The sequence below is a fragment of the Eschrichtius robustus genome, chromosome 10 (genome assembly GCF_028021215.1).
Source record: "Eschrichtius robustus isolate mEscRob2 chromosome 10, mEscRob2.pri, whole genome shotgun sequence".
In the NCBI taxonomy this organism is placed as follows: Eukaryota; Metazoa; Chordata; class Mammalia; order Artiodactyla; family Eschrichtiidae; genus Eschrichtius; species Eschrichtius robustus.
In genome coordinates, this window is record NC_090833.1 from 68,614,081 (window position 1) to 68,632,862 (window position 18,782).

At 42.4% G+C, this 18,782-nt stretch overlaps 1 protein-coding gene across 3 annotated transcripts; it reads right to left on the reverse strand.

The window, feature by feature from the left end:
• Nucleotides 1-9,081: 9,081 nt before the first annotated feature.
• Nucleotides 9,082-17,335, reverse strand: PLIN2 (perilipin 2). 3 transcript variants are annotated; one of them, XM_068552954.1, is made up of 9 exons: nt 17,252-17,301; nt 16,552-16,662; nt 16,209-16,262; nt 15,927-16,122; nt 14,213-14,295; nt 12,769-13,054; nt 11,795-11,976; nt 10,752-10,886; nt 9,082-9,800 (listed from the first exon to the last, which is right to left on the reverse strand). In XM_068552954.1, the coding sequence occupies exons 2-9, from the start codon at nt 16,564-16,566 to the stop codon at nt 9,345-9,347; spliced, it is 1,407 nt and encodes a 468-aa protein (XP_068409055.1). In that variant the 5' UTR covers nt 16,567-16,662; nt 17,252-17,301; the 3' UTR covers nt 9,082-9,344. The 3 variants fall into 3 exon arrangements, with proteins under 3 accessions (XP_068409055.1, XP_068409056.1, XP_068409054.1); XM_068552955.1 differs by lacking the exon at nt 16,552-16,662 and having other exon boundaries at nt 17,252-17,335; XM_068552953.1 differs by lacking the exon at nt 17,252-17,301 and having other exon boundaries at nt 16,552-17,220.
• Between the last annotated feature and the right edge of the window lie 1,447 nt (nt 17,336-18,782).

Sequence of the window (18,782 nt, forward strand, 5' to 3'; positions counted from 1 at the left end):
ACAATTCACTCATATTATAAAAGCACTAAGGAAACTTCTCTTTAAAAGGAAACCAACTAGTGGTAGAACGAATTAAATGAAAGCTTTTGAAAATACAAGCTATAAAGCATTTCTGGTTATTCATCTGTCTATTTTTCTATTATTCTCTTAAAACCAATAATACTCCTCTTTTCCATAAGTTTGATTTCCAATACTATAAACCCTTTGGGAAGCGTCTAGGAACTAAGGAAGCAAAAAGGTCTTTGAATAGTTGAAATAGCCATCACAAAGCCCTAGCTCTTCTCTGCATAGGAAAGGCTTTTAGGGATAAGAAGTTCTATTAACTGTTACTTTGCATACAATTTTGATAAGCAAAGTAATACTTCTTAACCAACAGAAGATTAGAAGCAGAAAATTAGTAAGGTATAACAAGTTACTAAAGGCTAAATCTTGATAGCAGAGGAAAAAATTTGACAGAAGCAAAACAACTAACAGTAACAACAACAAAAAATATCCATTGAAAAATAGAAGGGAAAATGAGGAATTATTGTCTAATGGGTTTATGCTTGGGATGATAATAAAGTTCTGGAAATAGATAGTGGTGATGGCTGCACAACACTATAAATGTACTTAATGCCACTGAACTGTACGCTTAAGAATGGCTAAAATGGTACACTTGATGGTATGTATATTTTACCACAATTTTTAAAAATAGTTAAAAGACAAAACACAAAGCGAGAATCTTGCTTTTTATTGGGCCCCTTACCTGGCTGTTTGTGGCCGTTATTGCACTTTTCCGTAAGAACCCAGGTACTCAGAGGACTGTCTGGTCTGAGGTAAAAACTTCCACTATTTATTTCTGAGCTTTCTGTTTGGGGAGATCAAACTACATTCTAGATCTTCATGAATGTTCACTTTTCAAAGATTATACCCAATCTGACATCCACAAAAGCCAACATTGCTTATATAAATTGATTCAGGGCATTAGCCAGGCAAGTCAACTATTGTAATTTTAGCCTTTTTAAGTTAAAAGATGTACCTTGCTTAGCTCTCTGTTTGGATCTATTTCTATTAAATGTATATTTTAACATCCATTATCACTCTGTTTTTAATAAATGTAAAATAGAACAGGAAGCTACAACACAAGAAGATATAGAGAGAGGGGTTTTCTGGACCCCAAATAAGGAAGCAAGCAGCAGTTCTCTCCTATCAGTGGCTAGATTGCTAGAATGGAAAAAATAAGCACTTTGACATCAGTAAGACATTGGACTAAATCCCCACTCTTGCACTTACTTCTTTTCAACCTGTTTCCTCACCTGTCAAGTGAGGAAAATACCAAATTGATTGCATTGCAAGTGAGGAGTAAAGACAGTATATGCCTAGCTTGTAAAAGGTGCTCAATAAATAGCAGCTTTAATTCTCTTCAGTTTCTTAAATACCACCCTCTCACACACACAAACCTCCAAAGTCACCTATAGATCAGGTAACTACTGGCCTAAAGTAGAGTTCTTTGCAGAAGATTGGAGATTCCACACTTAGGATTTAGGAAAAAAGCCTCACCACCACCAAAAAAAGTAGCTCTAGTCCTTGAGATGATTTAGGAGAGCCATATGAATAATTCACCTTCCATATATCCAGAATGAATCAGAGTATATAATTTTCATTATTCGGGACCATCACCAAAACCTATTTGGGGGGCTGGGAAGGAAATAGGGGAGGGTGGAGCAGCTAAGAAGTAGCCACAGTCTATCAAGTTTCCATGGCGAGTTTAATTTAAAATGTAGTGGTTGTGCCTGACCATCTTCATAGGGTTTTTAGAAATGTGGCACAAGAGAAATCACTTCACAGATTTATAAAATAAATTCCTTTTCCACTGGCATAAACAACAATAGTTTGGACCATCAAAGAAGGAGTGTAAGGAGTCTTTTGCTGAGAATGCCCATCAGGCATTCTGAGGCCAAACTCAGAATCACATGCTTACTATGAAACTAATGAGATAACCATAGTCCCTCCCTGCAAGGACATTCTTTTCAAGAAAACCAAGTGACCATGCCAGGGTTCCAGGGAGTTGCATAATTTTTGCAGGTTGTTCACCATACAACCATAAGGGGGCACCACTCATTCATAAACTTCACTGATTCCTGTATTTTTTTTTTTTTTTTTAGAGAGATTCTTTTCTAGCCGGAGCTCCCCAAAGTTGCTAACTGGCTGTCTACTCTCCCCAGATCTCTTTAATTAATTAACTTTTTTTTTTTTTTTATGGCTGTGTTGGGTCTTCGTCTCTGTGCGAGGGCTTTCTCTAGTTGCGGTGAGCGGGGGCCACTCTTCATCACGGTGCGCGGGCCTCTCACTGTCGCGGCCTCTCTTGTTGCGGAGCACAGGCTCCAGACGCGCAGGCTCAGTAGTTGTGGCTCACGGGACCAGCCGCTCCGCGGCATGTGGGACCTTCCCAGACCAGGGCCTGAACCCGTGTCCCCCGCACTGGCAGGCCGACTCTCAACCACTGCGCCACCAGGGAAGCCCCATGATTCCTGTATTTATTATGACAATTTTCCAGAAGGTGGCACTGCAAGTGTTGAGGATAAGGTGCCATTTTCTAATTTGCATAAAAATCCCAGAAGAAAACATAGGCAATACACACTCCTTGACATTAGTCTCAATAATATATATATATTTTTATCTGTCTCCTCAGGCAAGGACAACAAAAGCAAAAATAAACAAATGGGACCAAATCAAACTAAAAAGCTTCTGCACAGTGAAGGAAACCTTCAACAAAATGAAAAGGCAACCTGCTGAATGGGAAAAGATACTTACAAATGATATGTCCCGTAAGGGGTTAATATCCAAAATATAGGAAAGACTCATACAGTAACTCAATATCAAAAAGCCAAACAATCCAATTAAGAAATGGGCAGAGGCCCTGAATTGGCATTTTCCCAAAGACATACAGATGGCCAACAGGCATAGGAAAAAGTGCTCAACATCATTAATCATCAGAGAAATGCAAATCAAAACCACACTGAGAGAGCTTCCCTGCTGGCACAGTGGTTAAGAATCTGCCTGTCAATGCAGGGGACATGGGTTCGAGCCCTGGTCCGGGAAGATCCCACATACCGCGGAGTAACTAAGCCTGTGCGCCACAACTACTGAGCCTGTGCTCTAGAGCCCACAAGCCACAACTACCGAGCCAGCATGCCACAACTACTGACGCCCGCATGCCTAGAGCCTGTGCTCTGCAACAAGAGAAGCCACCACAATGAGAAGCCTGCGCACCGCAAGGGGAAGAGTAGCCCCCGCTCGCTGCAATTAGAGAAAGCCCGCTCTCAGCAATGAAGGCCCAGTGCAGCCAAAAATAAAATAAATTAAAAAGAAATAAATTTATAAAAAAAAAAACAAACCACAATGAGGTATCACCTCACACCTGTCAGAATGGTTATCATCAAAAAGACAAAAAAATAACAAGTGTTGGCAAGGATGTGAAGAAAAGGGACCCTTCATGCCCTGTTGATGAGAATGTAAACTGGTACAGCCACTATGGAAAACAGTATGGAGGTTACTCAAAAAATTAACAATTAGGGACTTCCCTCATGGTCCAGTGGTTAAGACTCCTTGCTCCCAATGCAGGGGCCTGGGTTTGATCCCTAGTCAGGGAACTAGATCCTACATGCCACAACTAAAGAGATGCCACAAGGAAGATCCCGCCTGCCGCAACTAAGACCCAACATGGCCAAATAAATAAATAAATAATTTTTTTAAATTAACAATTGAACTACCATACATCCTGAAATCCACCTCTGGGTATTTATCTGAATAAAATGAAAATATATATGCACCCCAATGTTCATAGCAGCATTATTTACAATAGACAAGATATGGAAGCGACCTACGTGCCCATCAACAGATGAATGGATAGACACACGCACACACGATGGAATATTAGCCATAAAAAAGTATGAAATCTTGCCATCTGCAACAACATGGATAGACCTGGAGGGTATTATGCTAAGTGAAGTAAGTCAGACAGAGAAAGACAAATACTGTATGATATCACTTATATGTGGAATCTATAAAACAAATGAACAAATGTAACAAAACAGAAACAGACTCACAGATAAAGAGAACAAACTAGTGGTTGCCAGAGGGGAGAGGGATGAAGGGGATTAAGAGGTACAAACTAGCAGGTATAAAATAAATAAGTCACAGGGATATAATGTACATCACAGGGAATATAGTCAATGTTTTATAATAACTTTGTATGGTATGTAATCTACAAAAACATCGAATCACTATGTTGTACACCTGAAACTAATATTGAAAACTATACTTCAATACAAAATTTTTTTAATTAAGCTAAATTAGAGTAGGTCTTTCTAAAATGACATTTTATGGAGTCTACACCAAGGGTCTTGTTAAATTTTGTTTTTACTATTATCATTATTATATTTTGGCCACACCGCATGGCTTGTGGGATCTTAGCTTCCCAACCAGGCTCAGCAGTGAAAGTGCAGAGTCCTAACCACTGGACCACCAGGGAATTCCCAAGCGTCTTGTTAATTAAAGTAAATTAAGAGTAGCTTTTTTTAAAAAAAAAAAAATTAATTTATTTATTTTGGTTGCACCAGGTCTTAGTTGTGGCAGGTGGGCTCCTTAGTTGCAGCACATGGGCTCCTTAGTTGTGGCACGTGGGATCCTTAGTTGCGGCATGCGAGTTGTGGCATGCATGTGGGATCTAGTTCTCTGGCCAGGGATCAAACCCAGGCCCCCTGCCTTGGGAGTGCAGAGTCTTCTTAACCACTGTGCCACCAGTGCAGCTCTTTTTAAAATAAGACATTTTATGGAGCCCACACCAGATTTCTTGTTTGGAAAGAGTAGGACTGTTGGCAACCCTAGCCCTATCTTTATTTCAGATTAAAATCATTTGTTTCCTGTTTCCTTCATTTCTGAAAGTACAGTCGTTGGACCACCTGCATTAGAATCGCCTAGGATGTCTTTTTTTTTTTTTTTTTAAGCGATGCTTTTTAAAAGTGCAGATGCCTGGTACTACCTCCAGACCTACGAACCAGATTCTGTAGGGGTGGAACCCACGAATCTGCATTTCATCAGTGTCCCCAGTTGATAATCCCTGGCATAGACAAAGAGGGCAGAGGAAGGCTCACTGACAGACGGCATGGTTTTATCCATGCTGAGAGCTCACTGGGGCCATTTCATACAAGGCAGTCAGTCAGATAGATATATTAGCTACCTCCTTACTGAGTTGTCCTGTGCTCTAACCTGAGTAGAGTAGACAACGAAAAAGGAAAAGTGCTTGATTCATACTATTCAACATCTACTCCTATTAATGCTAAGTTATAATTTAAATGGTTGGCTAGAAAAAAATAAAGAAAACAAATGGTCGGCTAGACTCAAGAAGTCAGATAACAGGTGTAGGTGAGGATATGGAGAAATCAAAACCCTCATGTACTACTGGTGGGAAAGTAAGATGGTGCAGCCACTTTGGAAAACAGTCTGGCAGTTCCTCAAACAATTAAACATAGAGTGACCATATGACCCACTAGTAATTCTACTCCTAGGTATATACCCAAGAGAAATGAAAAGATCATTTACATGGTAACCATTTCTTCATCACTGACATTTACACAAAAGCACCATTTAAACTATTCATTACTCTTGTAAAATATTAATTAACAACACTATCTACTACCTTCCTCACTTTCTTAAATTCTAGAAAACATTTTTTTCAGTTAGCCAAAAAACATAGATACTATGATATGGCTCTCATATCTTTAATGTGGCTCTCTCAAACAGCACTTTCATAAAATCTGTACCAAGCTAAACAACCTAGGTCTATTCTACCACAAGACGAGGCTCCTCTGTGAGACTTAAAACCTTTCCTTATATTATATCCCATTTCTCTGTAATCTGTAGGCCCAGTTTAAGCAAGTTAAGCATGGAGGAGAAATCCCAGGCAATTGTGTCCCCTCCCCCAAACATTGTGCTTTCACACTGCCACCCTATCATTTCACTTAGCCATCTTCCTGACAATCTTAACAACTAAAGATGCGTTGCGTTAATCAGCAATCTCACCTGTCAAATTCAACAGGGCCATGGGCTGCCTGCCTCTTACTACCTTATCATCAATTGAGGGTGTGATATTCCTAGTCTGCCTTCTCCACTTGAGCACCCGGCCTCTGCTCAGCAACCCCTGGATAGTGAACAAGAAGGCCTCAACCCCAACCAGCCCTAAAAATATGACCTGAACCTATCCCAGTAACGGTCCAGTTGACACAATTTCTTCTAGCAATCGGTAACTTCTCAAACATGAGGGAATGGCATCAGAATCTCAAAAGGTAAGCAAGGGGAACAGGAAAGATACCATGAAACATCTTTCTTTGGCCTAAGTTGACCTCAAGCCTGATATGACTTCTTATTCTTCTCCTTCTCTGCGAATAGTCCGATGCTATTTCCTTTCCAGTTTCTCCATCTTTCAGATGAAGTAGGCTGCTACAGGATAGCCTGGGAACTTAGACATCCAACAGTGGAATTATTCAGCATCTTTTCCTTACTAAATAGCAACTGTGAAAATATGATAGGATATCCTACATTATAGGATGCCTGTTGGGAAGGTGGACACTTAAAGCATAAAGGTATTGCCCTTTGAGATACAAGCAACAAATACCTTGGTTTATAAGGCAGGGACATCTCACAAGACCATCACCCATGCAGGCCTCTGTGCTAGGTCACTCCTGGAGCTGGATCAGGACTGAGGCCCAGCTGGCCCAGTCTCAAGTCCACGAGAGCCCAGGAAGGTCAGGCTGGCAAGAGCCCTCCTTTCCATCCCCCACCTGCTCTCCCAGGCATCATTTAGATGCCATTTCTTAGATTTGTGCACAAATATCTGTCCTTCTCCTTATTCCTCCTTCCCTCACCAGTCATCTCCATGAGCTAAATGATACTCTAAAAGGGATATCTCAGGTAAATCAAATTTTAGTTTTTCCTGTTTCACTTCATGATTCCTTCAATATCTATCATGCCTTATCAAAGTGGATATATTTTCCCAATCATGATCTCATATTATATACTCACTACTCACTCTGGAACTGGCCAGTTAAAGACACTATGTGTCACTATCCCACAGAAGGTATCCTCATGACTAGTGCAAAACAGAAAGACACCCTATCCTCAAACACTTCACTTCCATCTGTTGAAAAACATCACTAATTTTACTTTACAGATGATGAAACTAAGGCTAAGACATTAATGGCTAATATACCATGTTCCTTTTTTTGCCCAGAACTAATTAGAAAGTTCATATTATAATTACATGCAAAGGAAAGAAGTAGGCTTGAACACTCAGGCACACTATGCCAGGCTTCATGTAGCCAAATATTCAAGAACCTGCCATAATTATAGACTGTGCTAGGCTTAGTCAGCTTTTTTCCCCTCAAAATAATTGTCCTCTTTGGGAAAAAGTTTGTTAAACTAAAACTGCCAGTTTATGCAACAATAAAGCGAAGACATCACAAATTTTGAGACATGTTGACAACAAAACGAAATGCATGTAGGCACAAACTTGAGACACAAAGTCAGACAGACAAAACCAAGGGCAGTGCTATTCTTCCAGAAACTAAGAGAGGTCTCTTTATATTCTGTCTTGCTCATGAAGAACAGCTTTGAGAAGTCTCTTTTTCATAAGCAATTCAGTAGGTACTATAACTCTTATGAAGGGGAGACACAAAGGTTTATGTTCAGTATAAGAAAGTCTGTGTACAGCTGTAGTATATAAATTTTCCAACCATTTAGAATCAACCACAAAATACCAGCCTTGAAGTTTTGAGGCAAATGACAGCAGGATCACATCCAATTTGGACTAATAAAAAAAAAATTTTTTTTAAGAGGTAGAGTCTCTAGAAAAGCCAGTCACTAGGGATGGGCAGGCCAGTGCATGGATTGGTTCCACCCTGGAGGCCCATAAATCATGACAGTCCACCGTCCCAGAAACCAGAGTTTCCTTAGCTTCAAGTATCTCAGGGAGTCCCTCCAACTGAGCTCACATGTTTACTGATTCCTGGAGTTACCTCAAGGGGGAAAAATTTAGTTCTCTAACTTAGTAAGCTTTGATACGTTTATTCACACAAGTCCATGTAAAGTTATACGCTGCTTCCTTGTTTTCATGGGGAGACAGGGGTGAAGCAGGGTAGAAAGAGGAGACAAATTTGACGTAGACTTCAGTTCTGCTGAAGGGCAGGACAGGCAGAAGCATGTAGCTCTATCTCACAAGTTCTAAGACTGGCTTTTTTGAAAAGGTTTGGCATACTGCAGGTTTGTCATGAGGAGATCCATATTTCCTAAATAATTAACCCACACTGAGGGGATTAGAAGTCTGGACACCCTAGGTAGGAGGTAGGAAGAACCCTTTTCTACAGGGGGCCCAAAGTCTTTTTTTTCTAATTATTCTCATGTGGTCTTCTAAAGGCATCTCACCCACAACTGAGGTTAGTGATTTCTCCCAATGTGACAACATGGTACCTTAAGTCCAGCTGAGACTGGACACTGAACAACCTCATTCCTTACACGTTAGATGGCCCCTTGGCAAGAAGTACTGCTACCTTTACGTGAGACTGATGCAAAGAGTCACTGCTTCCTCTCAGCTCTGATTTCTTTTCAGCAAGGCTGTCAGTCATGAGTGGCTCCTTCTGCTAGTTTAAAAACCTGTTCTCAGGGGTCCAGTAAATGGGCAAATGAAAGGAACCACCACCACCTAATAAAAGTCTTATAGGAACGTTAGCTTTTAATTTGTTTAAAACCTGTTATCAAACATTCCATTTTTAACATTAGTCTTCCAATGTTATTACAAATTCCCCAACAGCCCATTTGAATTCATGTGTATTAATAACCCTGTCATGCAGGCAAAGCAGTTCCAAGAAAGCCACACTAAAAGCACATGTAACACACAGCATAAAACTGATCTATTCTGCAGTGAATTTTATTCAATTCAAACGGGGCATTACCTTATGAAAAATAAAAAACTGAGGGTGCACAAGCATGCATTGTGAGACAAACCAGTGCTGAGGCCTGCTCAGACCAAACGAGAGCAGACACGAGTTCGTACAACAGCGCACATGAAGGTGTTTTTATTCAATACAAACAGACAGCAACAGTGGCAACAGAATGAGGCCATAACTGCACTGGAACATTTTGTGAGTTCTGGATAGGCTCTGAACAGTCTATCGTTCTTTTCTTTCCAGCCAAGTAAACAACAGAACTCATCCATTAAAGTGGAAACTTTAAAGCTCTTAATCCAGTTGGCAATGACTACAATAGAGGACCTTTTTTTCTCGATAGCTGCTTCCCCACTTCAGAGTTGTCTAGCAGGTTTCAACGTAAGAGGAGGTGTCATCTGGCTGGCTGCCCTGTGCATCGCTGACAGGGACAGGTTTAATGTGTTCTGCGCTCAGGCTGCCGGGCCTCCTGGCTGTACCTTGGGCCTGAGCACGCTGAGACTCAGTCACCTGAGGATAAAAGGGACCTACCAGCCAGTTGAGGGGTGTGTTGTTAACAAGATAATCCATCACATCATCTAAAGACTCCTTCATTTTCTGCAGCTGCCCCTTGCTGGAAGTGAGGAGGCCGTCAGACACTTCCTTAAAGGAGGCAACATTGCGAAACACTGAGTAGATGTCGCCAGCCATCACCCCCAAGTGGTTGGCCTGATCTTGGATGTTCTGCGGTAACCCCTGGATGTTGGACAGGAGGGTGTGGCACGTGGTCTGGAGCTGCTGAGTCAGGTTTCGGGCAATAGCAAGAGTACGTGACTCTATGTGCTGAAAGTAAGACAAGTTTAAGAATTAGCAGTGGATCCAACAGTCCTATGTATGAATTAGTTCATTTACAGTCAGCTGGTTATACATCCACCACACATGTGGATTCTTTAACTTTTTAAAATCCTTGTAACAACCCTGAGTGAAGCAGTATTATTTCACATTTCATAAACATGAACGTAAGCTTAGAGTTGAAATAACATGCCCCAGTTAACAGCTGGAGTGTGGATTTGAACTAGTGCCTGAGTCTTCAAAGTTCATGGTCTTAAGCTGAAGAAACCTAACAGGGGAGACCACACAGAAGGAAAATACACTCCATATTAGTAGGGAAACTTAGATATTCTCTCCTCAAGTGAGATATGATATGAACAAACAGTTAATATAGATAGATTTCAAGGGCAAATGCATACTAGCTTTTGGAATGCAAAGAACCACGTTCTAGGACTACAATATGCTATTTCTTCTGTCTGGAACATTCGTCCCCTTATTGCCTTTTCACCTAGTTTATTCACCCCTTAGGTCTCAGCTTACCACTCATCTCTTCCAGCAAACCATCTGACTCACCCATCCTCACTCCAAGGATGAGTTAGTACCCTTCCTATGTAGTATTCTCATAGCAACTATATTTATGCTATCAAAAAAACACTATGACAGTAAAGATGCCTGTATGCACTTAGTCTGTACCCATTGTAAGGGCAACGCCCGTGTTTCTCAATTAGTTGTATCCTGATAGGGACAATATGCCTATCTGTAAATTGTTAGATACAGTTGCACATTTTTGCTTTTCGGTCACATAACAGGCAACCTATGTACACTGTATTGTTCAAACTTTTGATAGAGAAGAGTATTCTAAGAGGAATAATAAGAAACTTATTAGTAAGTTTCTAGTAAGAAGTTCTTAATAGTAAGAACTTCTTCAGAAGCTGTAGTGGATGACTGTCCCAGTTGTCTCACCTCAGCACAGTGGGATTCATCTGTATCATCATAGCCGATGCTTCTCTTCCACTCCAGCCAGGACAGATAGAGCTTATCCTGAGCATCCTGAATTTTCTGGTTGGCATTATGCACATTCTTCCTGGCAAATTCAATCTAGAACACGTTGAAAGAAGACAAAGGAACAAACTAGTCAGACATTCTTGTTAGCCTGTGCTCAGATCCATGATGTAAATCAGCCAACATCAACTCTTACAGAAATTCTTGGTTTTTAAGGAGACCTATCCCTGATAGCATTGTTATTTGTTATCAATATGTGTAAGTCAACCAAGCAGTCATAGTACTTATTGCCTCTTATTTAATTATTAAACCACTGTCTCCAATTTACCTCCAGTTTATCACAGGCAAAGCAACTGAAATCTAATACGTGTAAAATATAAAATTACAAAAGAGAAAGGAACTCGAACTTCCTCTTCCCTGTTGCCAGCCACCTACTTCCCCTTCCAAGAATAAACTGGTTTCTAATGGCCATACAATACATACTGTTCTGTAACTTGGCAATCCTTAATGGCTACACAGTGGTCTTTTGTGATGTATCAATGTAATCAGTCCCCTATTAGTTGATGTGCATTGTTTATACTCTTTTGCAACTCTGAACAAATATACTTACCTGTAGGATAAGTTTCTAGAAGGAAAGCTGCTCCAGGCACAGGTGTGCCTGTAACTTTCCTATAAGAGTCCCTTGAATCCTCTGGAAGTGCAAAAACACAAGTACTCCTCTTTCTCTACACCTTCGCCCACAGCATCTAACTTTGCCAGTGCCATTGGACAAAACCGGAATCAGTAATGTGACCCCTCAGAGTAAGATTAACGCCACTTCATATATTGATATTTCAGCTATTTATACTTTCTTTTTTCTGTGAGTTTTCTGTATACTCTGCCCATTTTTCTATTGGATTGTTCATAAGGTAAGATTAAAATTCTTGGATTTCATGATATGTTTACTCCCAATCCTCGAGGTAAATGAACTCACTTCAGATACCTTTAAAGGAAGTTGTACTCACCAGGTTGACAGTGGAATGGAGCTGAGAAATGGTCTCTTGGCTTTTTTGCTTAGCTTCTTTAACCCTGCTGAGGGCCTGCTGGTAGGCCCATGAGCGGAGCTTGGTGGACAGGGATCCCAGTCTGATATAATAACTTGGCTTCTGAACAGGATCAAATCCTTCCACTTTTTTGGCTTCTTTTTCTGAAGTTATATAGAAGTGACCAAAAAAAAAAAGTCCAGGATCACAGCTCTAAGTGACAAGGCCTGGACTCTCACCTGGATCTTGACTTTGTTGATGCCACTCACCCATCTAGCAATCATGGACCCCTCTTCCCAAGATGCCTCATGTCTGCTGCTGGGCTTAGCAACCCAGAACACATCCCTATGTGTGACACATGTCACCTACACAGGTCTCTTCCCACTAGAGCTTCTTACCTGGCACAGAGTGAGCACTAAATCTTTAATGATTCTATACAGCAGCCCATTAAGGACAATTCATTTATAGAAAGTATTTCTCTAGGCTAATTTCTCCGGAAGTTTCAAGACTTACTACGTACAACTCAGTGTGAAACTGAAGAGTGCCTTAAGAAGGAAAACTATAGAGACAGAAAGATTAGTGGTTGCTCAGACAGTGGGGGTGGTGGGGGGATGGAGACTGACTGCCAACAGGCATGAAGGGTTTTTTATCTTTGGGGGTGATAGAAATTCTATAACTGGATTGTGACGGTCATGTAACTGTAAATTTAGAATGAAAACAGGTGAATTTTTTTGGTATATAAAAGTATATCTCAATAAAGCTGTTTAGAAAGATTGCTTTAAGATATAAAACATTGGGAGTTCCCTGGTGGCCTAGTGGTTAGGATTCTGGGGCTTCCACTGCCATGGACCGGGCTCAATCCCTGGTCGGGGAACTGAGATCCCACAAGCTGCATGGCACAGAAAGAAAAAAAAAAAAAGATGTACAACATTATTTCAAGAAAAAAATCCAATTACCTAGTTCATCCTTGGTGAGAGGGAGGTACTGGTCTACCAGCAGCTCTGATCTGGTGAGCGCATTTTCTACTCCACTGCTCACCAGCTGCATCATCCGACTTCCTAGGACTATGTTAATGCCGCCACTGACCATGGATTTGGTCTTCTCCACACTGCCGGTCACTGTTCCTTTGGTCTTGTCCACCACCCCAGTGATTGTGCTGGCCACAGAATCCTTGGCCCCAGTCACAGTAGTCGTCACAGCATCTTTTGCCCCAGTCATAGCTCCTTTGGCATTGGCCACAACCTACAGGGAAAAAAGCAGATCATTCGCCTGGTGAGAAGCATAAAAACCTAGTTAAGTTCTTAACTAAGGTAGCATAGTTGAAGAGTTAAAGAATGAATCTGGCCCTTTTACTTTGCAGTTGTAGGTCTTAGACAAGTCACTGAGAGTTGATGAGCCTCAATTTCCTTATCAGGTATAAGTACCCTACTTGCCACCACTCAAGGGTTGTTGGAGGACCAAATGAGGGAAACAGGTAAAAAATTTGTCAATTTGTCAAGTTATTTAATTTTAATTAATTTTTAAAATTTATTTTATTTTTGGCTACGTTGGGTCTTCGTTGCTGCACGCAGGCTTTCTCTAGTTGCGGCAAACGGGGGCTACTCTTCGTTGCAGTGCGTGGGCTTCTCATTGCGGTGGTTTCTCTTGTTGCAGAGCATGGGCTCCAGGCACATGGGCTTCAGTAGTTGTGGCGCACGAGCTCAGTAGTTGTGGCGCACGGGCTCAGTTGCTCCACAGCATGTGGGATCTTCCCGGACGAGGGCTTGAACCCATGTCCCCTGCATTGGCAGGTGGATTCTTAACCACTGTGCCACCAGGGAAGCCCAAGGTTTTTTTGGTTTTTGTTTTACACTAGATGAACCTATAGTAATTAAGGCACAAGGAGTACTCTAGAGAAAATGGCATTTTCCACATTGACATGCTTATACTGAGCCCCTCATGCATGCCTATAAGTATAGACATAGGTATCATGCACACCTGGCCCTATGCACACAGCCCCAGGCCAAAACACAGGCAGAGGTGTCAGTTCTCCATCCTACTAGATGTGTTTTCGGGTACCAAGTGAGAAAAGGCTCTATTTACCACCTCTGCATTTATCCAGTGCCACATGGGAATCAGTGATTTGAGAAAGCAATTTCACCTACAGAGATGAAGCCACAAATTTAATAGAGATCAGACTAAAGGTATTCTAGCCCAAAGGTGGATAGTTCATCTCTGCTTCTTAAGACAACCTGACAACAGTTCAGGAGGTAACGGAGTGATCATTACTCTTTCAAAAATATATCCAAGGTTGAGGGAACAAACAAGTATTACCTGTTTATGGTCTGCACAGCCTGTGTTAAAGAGATAAAACTTAAAAATGTCAGGTGGCAAGCCTCAGCACTCTTGTCCCAAGCTCACCTGGTTTGTTGGCTGATTCAGAATAGGCAGTTTCTCCTCAATCCTGTCTAGCCCCTTACAGGCATAGGTATTGGCAATGGCAACTAGAAGAATCACAAATGATGAAAATGTTAACAGTCTGGGTAAGAGTGAATATATATCTTGAGCCTTCATTCTTACTACAAAAAAATTTACCATGCAATACTTTGCCTGGTTTCTCTAGTCCAGAAAGAAGATTCTTGCCAGGTTTCTGGCAACTTTCTTCTACTGACAGGGAAGTAAGGATATGGGTGTGGGAAGTGGGGGGAGCAGCAAGCAGATGCAGGGACAGGCCAAGTAGGACGCTGGCCAAGAAGCCTCTTACTCATCAACTGTTCCCTAAGGTTAATGCCACGAGAAGCCAGGCTTCACCTGAACCCTCATTCAGGGAACGAGGTATATGAAAACTCTCAAAATTAGCATCTCCATGCTAGTTTAATCCGCACCTACACTTAATTCAGTAGGTGGCAGTGTACTTTGGGTTATCACCAGGAAACAGTATGCTAACAGCACCCTGGATCTCCCTCAAAAGACCCAGATTTTAGTCCAAGCTCCCCCCACCCCCCAACAATGACCAAGCCTAGAACTAGTACTATACTCATTTGGGAAGTAGCAGAGTTGGAAAACTGATCTCTAAAAGGTTTCGTATAATCCTAAAAGTCCACGACATAACCACTTGGGGGAATGATTTAAACCCTTATTCAAAAGTAGTTCATAATGTGGAGAAATTGAAAATTCCACTCCTAGGTATATACCCGAGAGAATTGAGAACATATGTGCACACAAAAACTTGCGCAGAAGTGTTCACAGTAGCATTCATTATTCATAATAGGCATAAAGTAGAAGCAACCCAAACATCAACTGATGAATAAAATATGATATATCCATGCAATAGAATATTAAATTATTCCATATTAAAAAGGAATGAAATACTGATATGACGCTACAATTTGGATGAACCTTGGAAACATTATGCTAAATGAAAACTAGCCAGTCACAAAAGACCACATATTTTATGATTCAATTTACATTACACGTCCAGGATATGCAAATCTATGAAGACAGAAAGTAGATTACTAGTTGCCTAAGGTGGGGGGGAGGGGGATGGGGAGTGACTGTGAATGAGTATAAGTGTACATTCACTGGCATTCACAATACTGTTCACTCACAATATTGTGCAACCATTACCACTATCATTTGCAGGACTTTTTCATCACCCCAAACAGAAAGTGGTATGAGGTTTCTTTCCAGGGTGATGAAAATGTTCTAAAATTGATTATGGTGATGCCTACACAACTCTGTTGAATATACTAAAAGCCATTGAATTGTATGCTGATATTATTTTATTTTATATTTTTTAAAGCAGTTCACATATACTGTGTAGTCCCAAAGAAGTCAGCTATTTCAGTTCACTCACTCTTTCCCCATATGATCTCACTTGCCAACACAGAAGCATCTCTGGGGGATTTTTTTGGTAATATCATAACATCTGCCATTGTTATGAAGCAGGCCTTCTATAACAATGAGGGTCACCTGGCAGTTTCTCAGGAAAGGCAGCATGTGTCTCAGGAAAGGCTGAGGATTCCCTGATGCGTACTTAAGGCATAACACTGGCATTCACCATATTCAAGCCAGATTCGGGCTCACTCCTGATGAGTACATAGGACTAAATTTTGAGGGGGAAATCAAAACTCACTTTGTGGCTCTAGCTTTTGGATGACTGGCAGAGCACTCGTCATGGCCACCGAGGTGATGGTCTTCACGCCCTTCTCTGCCATCTCACACACAGACTTCAAGTAGGGATACTGATCCTTCGTACTGATGTAAGCCGAGGAGACGAGGTCATATGTGGAGCTCACCAAGGGTAGGTTGGCCACCCTTGTTACCACACTCTGCAACCAAGGAGGAGGGAGAGCTTAACTTCCAAAACACACTGGGGAGGGAAAGGAATCAAGAAACTGCTATTTATAAATCATACCGGCTGTGGTTCAACTGCAACAGATGCCATTTTTCTTCTGGAGAAAGAAAAAATCTGCAGAAGAGAAACTTGGTTCAGGACACTGTAATAAGACTCCCAGATTCATTCTCCAACTGAAGCAAATGCTAATTTCAAGTAGAGCAAAATTCAAGATCAAGTTTAGTCTGCATTTCTTCCCACCCTCTGGCTCTCAGAGCTCTCCTCTGGGCAAACTGTTCTGAAAGAAGGTTCTTAAAGCTCACGTGTACAAGTCACCCACTTAAAGTGTTCAATTCAATGTTTTCCCCACCAGAACATTAGAGATGCCTTTTGAAGATAAATATCTGTCCACAAAAATGCTAACCAAGTTAAAATCCATGGTAAAACTAAAGAGATATTCCAAGTAGAAGACATCTTGGACAGTCAGGACGATCAAGATGGAGCACTTTGGTGGGGGGCGGTGGTTAGTCCTTCTCTGTCAAAGAACAGAAACGAGTTCAGGGGACACTAAACACACGAGAAAGGAGGTGCTCCGCGGAAATGAGAAACTTTTCCGGACGCTTTAAAATGTCAATTTAGTGTCCCCAACGATCCACAGCCACACAAAACAGCCTCACTGCTAAGCAGCAGAGCTGGAAAGTTAAGAACCCACCACTTCGGAGCCAATCAGTTCACCCTCCGGCCAAGGGTCCCACTTTTACAAGAAATGAGAACCACGCTAAAGGCGGAAATCAGACGCCAGCAGCAACAGCCCGTCTGTCACTGCGTACCCCACAAAATTCTAAGACGATTTTCTCACGCGTTTCCTTTTAAATAATGTCCTTTCGGGACGACTGGAAACTGTTACCCGCAACCAAGCCAAGAAGCTACAACCGCACTAAGGCAGCGTGCAGAAAAGCAGCCTGAATCAAGGAACAAAAGCGAGGCTGGAAAGCGCAGGCCCAGGAGACAGCCCCTTCTCAGCTGGGGCCCGGAAACCGCCACGAGGCCGCCAGCGTCCAGCCTGCAGCCCGCGGGGGGCCGAGCCACGAGGAACCGGGACCGCAGAGGTGGCGCGCACCCACCGGCCGGCAGCAGCTCGGAGACAAGGGTCCAGCGGGTCCACGCGGCGTTCACAATGACTGGCTCGCGGGCGCCGGGCTATATACGCCGCCCCGCCCCTCCCCCGAGCCACGTGACCGGCGGCTCCCGGACACCCGACCCCCAGAGGCCGGGCCGAGTCCCGCCACCTCCCCCCACCGCAGGGCCGCCTCCAGGGGTGGGGGCCCCTTTCGGGGTGGGCGTGGCGGGGAGGGGCCCTGGCTGGGTCAGGGGTGCTGGGGTTCCCCGGACAAAAATGCGGCCGGCGCCCACGCTGGATTTGCAGTTTTGCAAAAGGCAGTGGAGGAGTCGCGCGGACAGACGAACAGTAACTAACCTGTTGATTTCCACCAGTCCTCAGAATAGAATTGTCTCTAAAAATGGAAGCGGTGGCGTCTGGACTGTTATTTATAACAACTTCTAAAGTTTTGTGAAATTCTAAATGATGACGGACGTGTAGAGATGGCTGTTTTGCTGCTCTTTTGACTTTAAAGTCACTTCCTCAAACAGCCGTCTGATTTAAAGTTGAATCGGAATTTCCAAAAAAGGGCCCGAGAATACCGTTTGTTGGTTTTTTTGTTTGTTGGTTTCAGCGAGACTTAAACCCAAATCACTCCGGGTTGATAGCTGCCTATGATTACTATGCAAGATGGCTTTTTTTTTTTTTTTTTTAAGAAACAAATCAACGTCTGAGTCCCAGTTTCTTCTTGTGTAAAATCCAGGATTTGAACCAGATTATGTGAGCAAACAAATTGTGCAACTCCCCCATCCCGGGTAGGGGCTCCGTGGACCTCTCCCCGAGTGAGTGGCCTGGGATCTGATGACATCGCCGAAGGCCTCGGCCTCCCAGCTCCCTCTCAGGGAAGGTAAACAAGAAAGGACAGGTGGGAGGTGCGAGGGGGAACTGGCGCTGGGTCCTCGGCCTCCGGAATTGGGAGCAAGCGGAGGTAGGGAGGACGCAGGAGCCTGGCGCCGGGCTTTGTCAAGTTACAGAGTTTGAACTGTGGGAAACCCTCAAAGGCATTTACCTTAATTACGTAACTAATGTTTCATGCACAGAGATACTGTGCATATTTAAATATCCAAACCGACCCATTAAAAAATGTATCCCTTATACACGACGGAAGACATCTGGAGGCCCCCAGCAAGAAAAACCAAATATTGTGTCTTCCCACCTCCCCCTACACACACCAGGTCGTTCAAAACAAAATGCAATACTACCATAAAATAACTGTTAGGAAGTCCAAAAATTTATGGGTTTTCTTCTCCTATGTTGACATCTTCAATGCTTTACGCAATCAAATTATTTTTTTCTCTTCTTTTTGCTGTTCTGTCTTTGTTGGTGCTCTAAGCAGATGTTTAGTGTGCCTATTGTTAATGTCACCACCCTGATGTAAAACAACAGGAATTTGAGTGATGATGGTGAGGGTTTGTTTTTTTTTTTTTAAACTTCTCACTATTCTGGCCTCTTATTTTGCAACAGAAGGCTCTTGCCCTTTCACCTGTAAATGCCTC

Coding starts and splice junctions, on each gene's coding strand:
- PLIN2 (XM_068552954.1), bottom strand. Junction 11,977..12,768: donor TCTCACCAAGGATGAACTAG/GTAATTGGATTT, acceptor ATATAACTTCAG/AAAAAGAAGCCAAAAAAGTG. Junction 10,887..11,794: donor TCCATTCCACTGTCAACCTG/GTGAGTACAACT, acceptor AACGTGTTCTAG/ATTGAATTTGCCAGGAAGAA.